Below are 15,737 nucleotides of genomic sequence, written 5' to 3'. Positions count from 1 at the left end.
CCAGCATAAGTGTGTGTACATGATGTTTTGTGTTAGGTCCCATAAACACAGAACACTCATTTCTCTCTGCTCTGTGCCTGAGGCAGAATAATAACAGGATGCTCTCAAAGGAAAAAGCTCTCGCTCTTTTTTTTCCCCCATTGAAACTCTTGCCATCGCTTCCTGCCTCTCTCTCGCGGACTAACAGTAAGCACCGAGTTTGAGTGCTTGGAGGAGCACCAGGCAGGTAAATCTCATAGTTCTCGTTTGGCAAGCCTCAGAGGACCGCTGGTGGGGTTCAACTTCCCTTCCACCGCTTTGCTTTTGTTCCTATCCCCTTGGCCTTTGATGCAGAAAACAAATAATTTTTGCTGAAACAACATTGAGATACAGTAAAGCGTGCGCGGACCGTCTGTGTCAGCTGAAAACTTTTCAATTCTGAGATGGACTTTGCTACTCTTGAAACAGTGCAATAGATTTTGTCTGGTTTCACAGCTCGAAGGTTTAGAAAGCTCAGCCAGGAATCCACAGCTGACCACATTCTACATAAAAAATGAATAAAAAGAGGCAGCAAAACAAGGCTTTAACGCTGCAGCGGTGATAGAAGTATAGCTGTGCCTGCAGGGCAACATGGACCGACGCACTCTCTCACACCTTGATAAAACAGCTTAGTCACCAAGCCTGGGTCCCCCCCTGGGCTCGAGGTCAAGGACATCAAACAAAAGAAAACACACACACAAGCACACAGGTATGATGAATTGTGTAGCTACTGTCTGAACAAACACCTTGTTCTTCCCTATCTTATTCCTGCATCAACAGAGCAGATATCTGACTCTATAAAACCAGCATACAGGAACAATAACCCACACAAATACAGTACAGACCAATTCACTCAATCAGACCAATACTGCTTGCTGCACAGATCTAGACAAGACCGCATTCTCTGATAAAGACGGCCATCAACGCTGAAATGCGCGGCCGGTCGCAGGAGGAACGCAAACAAGGAATAAACAAGACATTCTCCTCCAAAAGATGGAGGATGAGGTGATCCACTCCAGCTTGCTGTATCATAGCAGAGAGCGGGAGGAAAAGGGACAAAGAAGCGTCAGTTCTTTCTGCCAGTAGCTTAGATAAGATCACAACAAGGTAATTGGAGCAGCAAAAACTTTTTTTTTTCCCTCCCCCCCCCCACACACACACAATGTCCTTTTATGTGGTGTGAGGAGAAAAAGAGCTGCCTTTGAAATGATGGGCCAAAATAGCTGAAAGAGGATGATGTACTTTAATTCAATGTGATGGGGACATGTCCAATTAGGTAGCCATGGAAACACTCCACCTTCTCCACCTCTTCTCCCTCTTGTCACTTTCCCTTCCTCTTCCTCCACCTCCATAATGGCGCTCTCAAGGGCCGCAGCCGGTCTGCCGCTATGTCACTTGTGGAAATAATCTTCCCGGCGGTCAATATCCCGATAGAGAGAAACCCGGGCGCCGCCCTTCTGCTCTCGGGTCTCTGGAGTCTGCCAGTCGATGGAGACCTGGTGGGGACGTCAGCGGGTTAACTCAGGACGGAGCTGCCTGTTGATGAGTTTCCTCAAAGTGGAATGATCCATTTCAAATAGCATGTGGATCTTTTTAACATCCCATAAGTGAGACCCATAGGCATTCTCAAGCATTTTTCTAAAATCCTCAGAGAGGCTCTTTTGATCTTGGCATGGTGACTCCACACACTTTAATAGCAAAGAGAACAGCAAGTTCAAAAGTTTAAAAACCTCCTCAATTTATTTATTTATTTTTTTGGGTGTGTGTGTGTGTGTGTGTGTGTGTGGGGGGGGGGGGGGGGTTAAGCTGGAACCCCTGGTTGTAATTTTAGGGATTTAAAGGTGTGACAAATGTAGCGGCAAGATTATATATTTTGCATTAAAAAAAATTTAATCTGCAGCTTGTGTGGCTGCTGCTTGACGGTGAGTTATTCATTTATTGTCAATCAAATGTGGCCAGTCCCACTGTGGCACATTGTTTGCTGGTGTGAAATCACACACAAAGACGTTATTCGTTGGTTATTTGGCCATGAATATATAACGTTATAAAGAAGTGCTTCAAAGATTTGAACCTGATGTTTCAGACTTCAGAATTTCTACCTCAAACATGATATCAAAGAATATTCTCCTCATTCATTCTTCAAACATCTACAATCATCGCCTAAGTTTTTCCAAAGAACATGCTGTGAACAGTTTTGCAGCATCTTTTTTTTTTTTTTGCATCACAGATTAGTTAACAAAAAGCACAATGTTAAGAAGAAAAGCCCAAAAACGGCTCATTTATCAGTTTTGTCATAAAGAAATATCTCGAAGTGTACAGCAACACTAATGAGTTTATGCTAATACACTCAGTGTTTAATCCAAGCACGCTCCCATTTGGACAGCAATACTTACCATGGTCATGATCTTAATTTAGTGTGTTAACATGCCAACAGAAAGCCCGAGAACAGCAGAGGTTAACTGGCACATATTAAGTTCTGCAGGTATTTGATGATGGCACGAGATAAAACCCAACACAATTCATCTAGAAGAAGATATGAATTTCTGTGCACAGTTTTAGTGCCACGCTATGTTTGGACAAAGTGTCGGATCAACGGACATCTGCTACATTTAATAAGAACACAATTCATAGTTTTCATCTATGTGACCGGCCAGCAGCCCCCAAGGGCAAAACACTGCTCTGACATTCTGGATGATCCTCAGAACTGCAGCACAAGCACGTCAATTTTCCATCTGTTTCAAGCCACAAATATCTTGATGACCTCTCAACTAAAACAACGAGTCTTGGCACTGGTGAACCACATACAGCATCCACTGCAGTCTATCAATCTCTACAAACAGCAGGACAGTGAAGTCTTTTCCAGAGCCTGCGTCAGTGAAATTTTATGTCCATCCTGTGAAGTTTCCCCCTCACATTCACTGCTGCCAGGAGGACAGCGTGCAAAGGTTCAGGTAGATTTATCACAGATCTGGATGGGTCAATATTTCTGCTGTTTGCGTGTTGAAGGACACTGTCAAGGAATGGTGATCTCCGATTAGCTGATGTTGCTCCATCGGTCAAGAGTTTCAGGTTCGTTGTTAGCGTTGTGTGATGTGTTCACAAGGCAGAAATACACTCAAAAAACATTAAGGGAACACCTGATCGTGAGGAGGATGACACATCATTACGTGCTGTCGCAGGAAGGTCTGCTATGTCTGCCAGCACAGTCTCACGAGTATGGAAGAGATACCAGGAAATGGGTCATTACACCAGGAGAACTGGACATTGTCGTAGAAGGGCATCAACCCAGCAGCAGGACCGGTATCTGCTCCTTTGTGTGGGTGTGTGTGGGTGTGTGTGAGTGTGCTCATGGCACAGCGCCATGCAGTTTGGACTTGCATTTGCCAGAGAACACCAGAACACTCAGATGTGAGCAGGTTCACATTGAGCATTGTGACAAACACGAAAGAGTCTGGAGATGATGTGGAAAACGTTATCATGCCATCATCCAATGTGATTGGTTTGGCATTGGGCCAATGATGGTCTGGGGACGCACATCTTAGAGGGTCGCACAGACGTGTTGACTGCTGTCAGGGTCAGACCTTGTGCTTTGTGCTGGTACAGCGGGCCCTGGTTTCCTCTTGGTGCAGCACAATGCCAGGCCTCATGTAGCCAGACTGCGTAGGCAGTTCCTGGATGACAAAGGCACCTCACATTCCGAGGGCCTGAATCCAATCAAGAACTTCTGGGAAATTACGTATCAGTGCATCCAAATAGCACGACAGACTGTCCAGGAGCTCCCTTCTGCTCTGATCCAGGTCTGCGAGGAGAGCCCCCAGGCTGCCATCGACTATCTCATTTGATGGCTGATGATTGATGATTTTGGTTTCCACTGACTGTTATGTCATTCTGTTCTAAACAAATTACACATATCTGTAGAAATTAGGGAACCTGAATATTGCATTCACCCAGATCCGATGTGTGATTTAAGCATTCCCCTAATTTTTTTGAGCAGTGAATTTAAAAAAAGGTTATATGACAAATATACGCAAGTGTTCCATTAATGACACGACTTTAAGCGGGAAGTTATCGCTCTGAAATGTATCTTGTCATATTTTTAAATATTGATCTTTGGGGGAAAGACTTCTGAAGCTGAAGCAGGAATGACTGCCAAAGCTCTCCCTGTCTATCCTATGTTTCTGTTCCAATAGAACGGATATATTAACGGGTCTTTGACTGACCTTTTTAAAAACATGTTACATGCTGATTTTTTTTTTCTTGAGATGGAAGCAGAAAACCCTGGCATTTCGGTAATTTGGGTGAGCTGACCTTTTGAGAACGAAGTAATGAGACTTCATAAATAGCACACTACATGTGAAGGTGCTCTGTTATGATTTCCAAACCACATACAGCTCAGCAGAGAGCTACACTGAAGACAAAGGAAGGTATAGATGAACGAAGCTACAGAGACCCTGTGTCTCTCAACAGACTTGTTGAAGGGACTATTTTTGGCATGAGTAATATTATTTTTCACTCTGCAAGAGATAGGAAGTCCGTCCTGATAAGTGTTTGTGAAACCCATTTGCAGTCCATGCGGGAGACGGTGCATGCAGGGGGAAAAAAAAAAAAAATACACACACACGCACAAACACACACATATATACACACACAGGCGCAAAAAAAAAAAAAAAACACGCACACAGCTGTATTTGTGTCAGTTGATAAGACGGTGCTGAGAGACAGAGTCGGGGGGGGGGGGGGGGGGGGGGAGTGACGGGAGGGGGTGAGACAGTGAGATGGAGGGGGTGGGGGTGGGGGGGGTGAGAAAGAAAGATGAACAGAGAGATTAGAGATGGAGAGCAATGGAGGGAAGCAGAGGGTTGTTCAAAAAGCGCTCCCCACCCTCACCGGCTCGCTAAAATCATCGCCGGCCCAATTTCACAGGAAGCACTAAACCCGTCCATTATCTCCTGCCTCGTTGGCTGTCAGACGCTAGCTCATCTACGCCTTGACAGATGACGATCTGTCTGTCTGTGCCTGTCGCGCACGCGGACACACAAACACACAACGATAAACACACAATGCATACACGCACGGATGTGAAGTAACCTCCTGGCTTGTTACATAATTCATGCACTGTGTACCTGTGGCCCCGGGAGACATATGGTTGACGTGAGGTAAGCAGAGATTGTGTGTGAGTCTGGATCTGTGTGTTTCCATGTGTGTATTTGCGTGAGGCTTTTTTTCCCCTCATTTCTCCTCTGCCAGCTGCTCTGCAAACCCTTTAATACTGCACAGCTCTCACCCCAAAACACCCATGTTACATAATCATCATTTCCCTCACAGCAGTAAAGCTCTGAGAAGGCTCCAATAACTGAGAGCAAGTTTTTGGGCGAAGGTGCTCAAGAAAGTGTCTCCGTGCTACCGGGTAAATTTCAAATACTTTTCTGACCCCATGTTTCTGTTGGAACTGTGGATGTTGCAGTTATGCGGTATGCACTTTAACCATCCGACGATGTGCTAGAATTATAATTATGTTTTTCCTTTTTTTTCCCTGTCATATATATTATTACAACAGTAGATGCTCATAATAAATATGGTCAAAAGTTTCAATTAATGAGGTCTGCGTAGGTAGATTCCTGCAAGCCAAAAGCTCAGGGTTCACACTGCTCTGAATAGCTTCCCGGCATTGCTTTCCAAATCTTTGGTCTGGTTGATAATCATATGGTTCCTTCCCTATCCACTCATTTTTCCACTGCTCTGCACGGGAGCAGCAAAAGGCCTCAGGTTGGACTCAAACCCAGGCTGCTGCTGCTGCTGCTGCTGCATTTCAGCCATGGGGCATATGGACACCTGCTCACCCACTGAGCTAAACAGGCACCCAAGTGTGACCGCGTCTCTAAAAAGCAGAGGTTTTTTTTAGATTGCTGGTCTGGAGCACTCAGGTGTGTGTTAATACTGTGCAATGCTCACAGAAACTGCAAAAAAAAACAAGAGTTATATCTCAGACTCTGCAGGCCTCAGTTAGCACAGTAAATGTTAAAGTTCATGGCACTGCAATTAGACAAACACTGAACAAGTACGGCTTGTTTGGAAGGGTTGCCAGAAGAAAGCCTCTTCTCTCTAAAAAGAACATGGCAGCACAGCCAGAGGAATACAGAAAACAATCATGTTAAATTATTGCTACTAAAGGTGGCTCTACAAGCTAATGAATCATAGGATGTACTTAGGTTTTCAGAGGACTGTATGTTTCACAAAAGGCAGGTAATGAGGGTCTCTAAATATTTATTGCAGAGGTTTTTTAGTAGGTTTACAGTATGTTTTTGGAATTTCCACACTACTAAATATAGGAAGGGGTGAGGGGCAGCCAATCAAAGAAAAGTGGGCTTTTAGGGCGTGTGGCCTTAAAGAGACAGGAACGCTGACAGTGGATGAACAAAGGGTCTGCATCAACGGGCAACATAAGATGAATACTGAGAATCATGCAAAGCTAAAAATATGGAGCTGGAAATGATTGCAACAGATCGCCATTTAAATTCAACCGTAGAGGAACTGTTTAAATATGCTAGCATATATGCATATTCTAAGAGTACGATGAGAAGAAAAACACTGGTCTCATGTCTGTATGTTTAAAATAAGGCTACAGCCAGCAGTTCTTTTAGCTTGGATTAGCTCACAGACTGGAAACAACTCTCCTGCCTCTGCCAGAAGGTAACAAACTCTGCCCTTCAGTACTTCTAAATCTTACTAATTAACAAGTTATATCTTCTCTTTTTTTTGTGTGGATTACACAATTTGCCATATTTCTTGCAGCCATGTCCACGGCCGTTTCTTGGCTCGGATGTGAATATTCTTGAAGCCGATGCCGGTTGCCTGGGAACTGCTCTTAGCTCGCAAATAGGGTACACAATCCACTTAAATCCCACATATCAATCTTTTTTTCAAACTCTTTCTTCCAAAATATCAAATTATTTGTGGAGCTTGTAGGTTAGGTTTAAAGTTGACATGTGTGTAATAGTGTTGTCCAGGCCAAAATGTGAAACAAAGAGATTTGCAGAATATGTTCAAATCAATAGCAATCTCGCCTGCACTGCACTTTTCAAGGATACTTATTTGTGAAGAAACTGCCTGTGGATAAGATCTTTGCACTGGTAAGACATCTGCCAGTGCTCTGAATAACAAAGTTGTGGGCTTTGTACACTTTTGTGTTTTTCCTTCTACCTTCGAGTCACGGCAGCTTTCTTCTAGCTCTTCGTCCTTCACAGCTCCCTGGTGGATCAGACTGGAATGTGGATCCCAGTTTGTGCGGTGAATAACATCAGAGTTTGGCCAATAACATGTCAGAAACTATCGTCAGACCCACCTATCATTTCAGCGATGGTCTTCTCATTATATTGACAGAGCAATAACATGGGAAGAGGGGGAAAAAAAAAAAGGAAAATCCTAAGGAGGACGATGATAAGGATAAAAAGAAAGAAATGGAAAATGGTCAGGCTGTGACAGCTGAATTTTCTGTCGGAGTAGGTGTGGTTCACCATTTTGACTGAAATGATACAGAGTGTTTTCCTTAATTGGGAAAAACTATGAAATATCTAAACCAAGGAGTTGGTTTTATGTCTATAGTATATGGGCATATAGATTAAATTAATCACCAATATCTGGCTCTGAAAAATTAAGTCAACCCAAAAATGATAACACACCAGTTGCTCTAATTGCCACTTGGGCCTGGCTCCTAAAGCAGGTTAGTCCAGACAAACTCCCTCATTAAAATGCCCTACTTTAAAACAGAAACAAACATAATTACAGCATCGCAGAAAAAAATTGTTTTGGCAATTGTGTTACATTATTAGGGGCATAGGTGCTTTGAGTTACAAGAGGAGGGCCTGCTAGATTGGTGACTATCTGCTCTGTGTCATCCTAGTTCAGTTAAATCACCTCTGGACCGCATCTGTGGTGATGGTGCCTTTTAGAGCATTCATAATTTATAATCCTATCAGGCAACCTGTGCAATCGCCTTGCAAGGAGGTTCCAGTCCTATTTTTACTCAGGTATTAGCTTGCTCTGAATTAAGAGGTAGCTTTGTCACGCAAAGTGTGGCCAGTCTTGGATGGTTTTTTTTTTGGTTGTGCCGATTTAATGTTGCTTCAGGATTCTGGTGCATGGGATGAGCCCTCTTGTTCATAGAATTCCCAGAGTATTTAATTTAGTCAATAAAATATCGATATTTGTCCCTGTATTGATACAATATTGCCACACAAAATATCGTGATACTGTGGTGTATTGATTTTTTTCCCCCACTTGCTCCACTGGATCCAAAAACCAAGTTGGCAATGGTCAAAATGCTGAAATCAAGGCTTCACAGCAGGCCTCCACACACCAGTATTTGACGTTATGGGTGTTACTTTCATCTTTTATATACAGTCTATGTTATCTTAATACAACACACAAAATCACTGTGTCTGTGTGTTTGCTTCTTTGTCTGCCAACTCCTCCTACACAATCTGGAGTTGAATAACCTAAAATGGTGCACAGGTACATCTTAGGCTCCTGAAGATTATCTTATCTATATCAGCTATTATGGTAATACCATAACCACCTAGCAATGGGCTTTAATGGCCTGTTTTTAGCATTTATTTATTGCCATCAACTGCCATCCATCCATCTTCCAATTACCCAATTCAGGGTTGTGGGGGACTGGAGCCTACCCAGCTATTATAGGGCAAATGGCAGGGTGCACACTGGACAGGTTGCAAGTTTATTGCAGGGCTAACAGAGACAACCACACTCACACTCCCACCTGTGGCCAATTTACAAGCACCAGTTAATCTAACACGCATGTCTTTAGACTGCGAGAGGAGGCCAGAGTACCCGTAAAGAACCCACGTAAACCCGGGATGTTCTTGCTGTCAGGCAACAGAGCTAATCACTGCACCCCCGCAAACTTAATATATAAAACTAACCTGGAATCCTTTTGTATTCACGCGAGGAGAACATAAGGTCTCTCAGTAATCTATGGTATGACAGGACTGGGTGTAGCCTTCACTGACAAAAGAGGAGTTTACGGTTTCGACACAGTTATTCAAGCGCATGATATGGAAGTGAAGGGGTTCATCTGGGCAGGGTTGTGAGAATACTGTTGCTAGGCAACCAGGCAGCCATAATTGAGGCCCAAAGACATCTTGTTGCTCTCTAATGTGAAAGTAAGATGTCAAACAGTAAACAAATGGATGCATATAAACGGTTAAACTAATACTGTTTCATTTTATTTACATTGCTAATAAAAAGCAGTCCTACATGTTGATGTTTAGTTATGATGTCTTGAAAGAAAAGATTGTAGCTTTTCAGGGGGTAATTCTCTTTCAAATTCATTTATTTGACAACATAATGAGGGAGAAGGACCTTACATTGGGGAATATTAAACCACAGTCGTGTAGACAGTGGTTTAAAAGGTAAACAGCTCAGTCATAAAACAAAAGGTGAGGCAACAATGGCAGCAAGTCCCCCGAGGACATGTGTTGCAGCCTGTGTGAATCTGTGACAAACACGCTGTGTGTTTTCACCTGTCTTACCTATCATGGGTGATTCGATGAAACTCCAGGTGTTGCTCTGCGGTACGTAGGACTGGAGGACACCCGCCGAGCGCCCGGCCTCGTTCACACCTCCGAACACGTAGATCTTCCCCCCGCACACGGTGGCTGCGGCAGAGTGGACCGGCTTGGGAAGAGGAGACACGGTCTCCCACTGGTTGGTGATAGTGTCGTACCTGAACAGAGAAACAGATGTATTTAGGCTTTTAAACTTACAACTCCTATAGTAATTTCAACCTTGGATGGTTTTCGGGCTAAGAAAATAGAAACAGGAGTAGATACGGGTCAAGGTTTAAACTTGACTGATAAGCCAAGTCGTGGCCCCACTTCCATTAAACAGCTCCAGGGTGGGGAAAGTTATTTATAAAAACCCCTGTAACACCCAGTAGTCAGTCATTCACTCCACCCCCCCCCCCCCCCCCCCCCACACACACACACACACCCCAATAGTTTACAGAAACACTGATTTTAAAAGTTCCCACTGCTCTGAATTCACAGTGAAACACTCAATTTGGCTGCAGGGCTGACAGATATAATTAGCAGAATGCCTACACCACCAGGGAAGATGAAAAAGACCAACCATTACGTACAATGACAGCAATTAAAGCAATTACACAAAACAACATATGTTGGGAGCTACAAGCCATTAGTCTCTAGAGTTGGGCTGTGTGTCAGCACTGAGCTTTGGACCTTACTCACTGAGCCCTCTTTGGCAGAGACTTCAACGCAGAGCCTAAAACTCAGCCGACCCAAACAGACACAGCCAGATGAAAGGGCCTGACACAAAGGGCTGCATGAGAACAAGACGCTGGCTTATTGGATTGTGCCCTTGTCAGAGGTTGAGTGTGTGCGCTTATATGTATATTTCTCACATTTGCATTCGCCTTTGGTGTGTGTTCGTGCGCCAAGTGTGTGTGTGTGTGTGTGTGTGTGTGTGTTTAGACGTGTGTTTGTGTATGTGTGTGTGTTTTTTTTGACTTGCGGCTCCATTAGCGCAGTGTGTTAGCAGTGTAATCCCGTGTCCATGGGCCACTGATCAAAGCAGCCGCGCCGACAGCCTTCCAGCTGGAGTAGGCCTCATTAAAGAGGTGCAAACGGATCCAGGATTTGTGATTAAAACACGCATCCATTCAGACTAAAGCAAGCCTTCTTAATCAAGGTTGCGTCTTTGTTGTAAAGAAAAACACCTTTGTAGTTAAACTGGGGCCAGAATTCCCTAGACAACAAAAATCTTACACTTAAAGCACTTTCCTTTCTTTTTAAGTGGACTCCCATACTCGCACTTAAAAGCCATTTTTAACTCAGAGTTTTCCACCGGGGTCAATGACCTTCATTAGAGCGCAGGTGTTTTCTTCTTTTTCTCATTCATACAACACGCAGATGAAAGACATACAGGCGTTTTTCAGTATACGGATGCTTTACTGCCGCAGATTGTGTAGCATTTGAAGCCAGGCTGAATTTAAATGACACCTGGAAGCACTCATTGCATCCACCTTCCTGTGAGAAGGCTGTTAGATAAAGTGCCAGAGGATATTGGTGAATTAGCCTTTGGGAATATTCTCCTGGGGTGGGGTGTGGGTCTGATAATGACCTTGGCAACAGCTGCTGAGGGGATGGGGTGGATTTAAATCGAATGTCAGTCTGACAAAGTGGTGACACAGAAGCTGCTCTAGGAAAGGTGGACTTGAAACACTCAAGAGTGCCAATTAGCACTTTTCAAACATGGACACACACACTGGCACGAATCAGGTTGAGTAACTGAGCCCCGCTGAGATAGAAGGACTAGCACGTGGTCTCATTCTCCGGCAGATGTAATTATCCCTCGGACCATGTAGGGGGAGGTTTACAAATTTAAGGGTCAGTGTGATGAGTGATGCTGATTATGGGATAGACAAAAAGTCACGCGGCACTGCTGCAAACAGCTGGTTCCCATGATTCTGCACAAAATAAATGTTTTTGTGGCCCACAGCATCACAGTTTTAGTTCGTTCGTATAGCAGACACAGTTGGAGACCAGATAGTGAACACAACGGCTGCTAAAGAGCCAGATAATACCCTCGGGATTACTGTAAAGGAAAAAAACACTATTACAGCTTTAAACTTGGAATAAAACATTTATGCGCTTGCATTTTTACATTTAACATATGAAAGCAGAGATAATTTTTCCTGCAGGACTTCATCTGATCCCAATTCCTGCTCTTCAAAATTCCCATGATTGGAAATACTGGACGCAGTTTTTTTTTTTTTTTCTTCTCCAAAGCTTTAGACACAAAACGCAGAAATATCTATAATGCTGAATAAGCAGGGCCATTCTGACTTTTCCAGATAACAATGGGGCTCATCATGTGAGACCCAGTATCTTTCAATAAGAAGCAGATTAGGGAAATGGGCTTCAAATCCCATTAATGTAAACACAGCACAGCTATCATCCAATCAGAAAGGGTCAGGAGTTGTAATAAAAAGGAACACGTGCAGGTCAGAAGAAACTCGGTGCCTCGGGCTGTTTCGCAGGTCGCAAATCTGATTGAATTCATTACATGTTTGATTCACCATCAAGTATTTAATATGAACCGTGACATGAGGACTGACACTAAAAAGACTCAAGAGTGGGTGTATATGGTTCGATTCGATCTCCAAGGCAGAGGAAGCAGGAGAGAGAGAGAGAGAGAGAGAGAGAGAGGGAAAAAATGACACCGTGTTGATTAGAAAAACAAAGACTCTCTCTGTCCTTCTGTTTCCTCTCTCCTCAGTCAGACAGAAGCCGTTTTCATCGTCACTAAAGCCAACGCATGAGTTTAATCATTGGCATTTTGCGCAACATCGATTGCTTTCTTTAAAAAAAAAAGAAAAAAAAAAGTGTTTACACACAAAGACTGATCACCGCATGAAGCCGTGTAATCGTCTGTAGCTCCTGACAGGGACTGTTTCATCACGCAGGGACAATCATCTTGAAAATGCAGCTGCGGGGTTACAACGGAACAAACAATGCAGGATTGTGTTCCTTTATGTCGGGTTAGACACAGAACGAAAGACTGATGGGAAGGGTAGAGAGAGGTTGCGAGCGAAAGAAAGAGGCCAGACTTTCAATGAGGTTTTGGCTTTTGAATGTGTAACATGGATAAAAATGACACGTTGATGCTCGCGGCACGCGCTGCGACTAATGCGTCAACAAATCACCGTCATAATTTACTGTCACCCAAGTGCGAGGCGACCGCACAAAGTGTGATTGTGTTCCCACATGACCAGACTGGATAAGAACCATTATGTTTGATAACAACAGGTGAAATGGGACAGTTGCCGTGCAAAATATGCAGTCACACCTGCCGTGTTTGCTCGCGACGGCGGCAGATGGATATGCCATTTCTCCACCTGCCTGTCGGCTCGACGTAGTGCTCATGAAGGCTTAGATCCAACCTTAACATGCAATCTAGGGGGAAACAATAAACAATAATTATCTGGTATTAAACAAAATGGGGGAGCATATAATTTGAATGCCTTATCTTCACGCAACCCAAATACTGGTGGGTAGTGTGCATATTTACTAGCTACACTATTTTTTTAAACACCTACAGAAACAAAAGACTGGTGTTTTTTTTTTATTCCTTATTGGACAATTCCATCCGTCTCCGGCGTTTCCAATTTCCCTAACAATCTGTGGCACCCAGCGCCAATCCCAGTTGTTCTTACAGACAAAGTAAATCTAACAAAGTAATTTTCTAACACAGCTTGGTATTTCACTTTTTAGGCAAATAGAACACTTACTGGAAACCAATTTTGGTGGCAGATGAATGCATATTAGATGCCCTTGTTGGTATTTAAGGCATCAGGATGGCGTTGATGAGATTCACTAAAAACAAACTACATAGCACGTGGTTCATCAATGATAACATGCTATCCCTGTGCAAAAAGTGCTGCCCTGCAATGTGCTCTTAATAGTGTTTGGGTTGTATGGTATCAAGGAATGCACAGACAATAACTGTCAAATTGTTAGTTTTGTTCTTATTAAAATACAATCAAAGTCATTTTTAAAAAAAATGTTTTTCCTTCTATACGAATGTTTTGGTACCTCAAGAGAATGCCGGAAGATTAAAATAAGTCTTGTGTTAATCTAAAATCCATTTCTGCCATCTACAAAAAGCTGGAGCGCGTGGTGGACGTGGGCTTCACCAGCTAAGACTGATGTCATTACAGGCTGCTGAGAAAATGTGGAGCATAAGAAGATATTGCCCCTCAGGCCCTCACTTTTTAACAATAACTAGGAAACAAACATCTGACTCACAGACCATAAAATGAATCAAATGTAGCCTGCCATCAGATTTGCTCGGTGGCATTGCACATCTAAAGCCTTGTGAATATGTATGCGTGTGTGTGTGAGTGTGTGTGTGTGTGTCCACCATCTTGTTTTCTTCTGATTATGGAACAACATCAATGTGCTTACAGCATCTAAGAATAACATCAATCAGTCATTGTGATCTAATGTGACACAGGAATTCATGCATTAAAATGTATCAGAGGCAATATAAAATATGGATGCACCCACTGCGACATGAGCCGCTGTTTTTGCCCCGTGCATTTTTAGAGCTTTTTAGACACTGTTTTGGATTATATTATGGGGTGGAGCACAAAGTTATCAGCAGGCTGAAACCATAGATGAGTACAGTCCCTGCTAATGAGTGCTAAATAACATGCAAATAAGATGCTACACTCACCCAAAGTAGAGCACAGACGTAGATGGACTGTTAAAACAACTACCTGTACACCAAGTTATGATTGTCAGATAATTGCACTAAAAATGGTCCAAAAGGACAACACAAACACGGTTCAGTGACTCGTATTAGCTCGCTGTGTCCGCCGGTCACTTAGAGCAGCCTAATTATGCTTAACTTCAAGTCTTAGTAGAATTTACAAAGGTGGTTTGGAGACAGCAGCACTCACAAAAAGACAGAAGGTGGAGCTGGAGGTGGCAGAGTTGAAGATGCTAAAATTTTCAATCAGGATGGAATGGATTAGAAATCAGAGAGGCAGCTCAGGTCGAGCAGTTTGGAGACAAAGTTGGATGAGAAGGCTTGGTCATGTGAAGAGGAGGGATAGTGGATATATTAGACAATGGATGCTAAATATGAATCTGCCAGGCAGGAGGAAAAGAGGAAGACTTCAAAGAAGATTGATGGGTCGAACAAAGAAGGAGATAGAATTTGCCACAGAAGACGAAATCAGTTACAAAAACCAAAGCAGGTGGTTTTTTGGTTTTTTTTTTTTGCACCAGTCTCTACTTTTACCTTAAACTTTGACATTTTAACACAGGAGTCTGAGCTGATTCACTTTTGTAGTCAGCTTCAAGTGGCTATTTGGGGGACTGCAGATTTAACATGTTGGCCTATGTTTTCATTACCCGAGGTGGCCGCTTGGCTGCTGCAATGCGTCTGAAGACTGACACCTTCGGTCCTGTTTGTAATCACTCTGGTTAATTTGGAAGTCGTCGACCAGCTCCTGCCTTTTAATGTCGACCACATACCCTCCATTTCTGACCACATGTCCATAGACTAGCTGTCTCCAAAACAAGCAAGTGATGCAATCTAATCATCAAGAAGGCGCCCAAGGCATTGCATCCAATTCACTAATGTAGTTAACTGAAGGGTGGTGGGGATGCTTTTCTCCATGCTTATCTCTGCGTTTCACACACATGCGATAGACTTTAATGGATGGGCTGCCAGTCATTGAGATACTGACATGCATCATTTCCCCTGAGATACAAACTACAGCATTTATAGAGTGAGAAAAGTGAGTGGGGAGGAAGGGGGGGGGGGGGGGGGGGGGGGCTTGCTAGGATAACAAAACCGCGTGGGCTCTATACACCTCAACACTGACAAAAAGATCCATTAAGAGGCAGAGGAGTGCATCGTGCTGCAGTTACAACTACTCTGGAAAGGCATGCAAACATGGACTGCTTAACAATAGCTACAGTATCCTCCATACTAGCTATTAAAAGCCTTGAGATTTAAACTGCTTTGAGTGGGATACGGTGCACAAACAGGAAAGACATGATAACAGAACCTGCATTTATTCAAGCTGTTAAGTATGCTTAAACCATACAGGTTCACAGCAGTGTAACCTTAAAAACCGAGTGTGCTCACTGAAATGAAAAAAAAGGGAA

At 43.4% G+C, this 15,737-nt stretch overlaps 1 protein-coding gene across 2 annotated transcripts in view; it reads right to left on the bottom strand.

Annotated features, from left to right (window-relative positions):
* klhl29 (kelch like family member 29) overlaps positions 1–15,737 on the bottom strand; it is a 242,224-nt gene that overhangs the window by 8,285 nt on the left and 218,202 nt on the right. For both annotated transcript variants that reach the window (XM_030722205.1, XM_030722206.1), the window contains exon 13: positions 9,567–9,760. In XM_030722205.1, coding sequence (XP_030578065.1) covers positions 9,567–9,760 — 194 coding nt within the window. The remainder of the gene's footprint in view (positions 1–9,566; positions 9,761–15,737) is intronic.

Source organism: Archocentrus centrarchus, chromosome 24 (assembly GCF_007364275.1).
Source record: "Archocentrus centrarchus isolate MPI-CPG fArcCen1 chromosome 24, fArcCen1, whole genome shotgun sequence".
NCBI lineage: Eukaryota > Metazoa > Chordata > Actinopteri > Cichliformes > Cichlidae > Archocentrus > Archocentrus centrarchus.
Note: the sequence above shows the minus strand (reverse complement) of the source record. Positions and strands in the feature narration are given on the sequence as shown.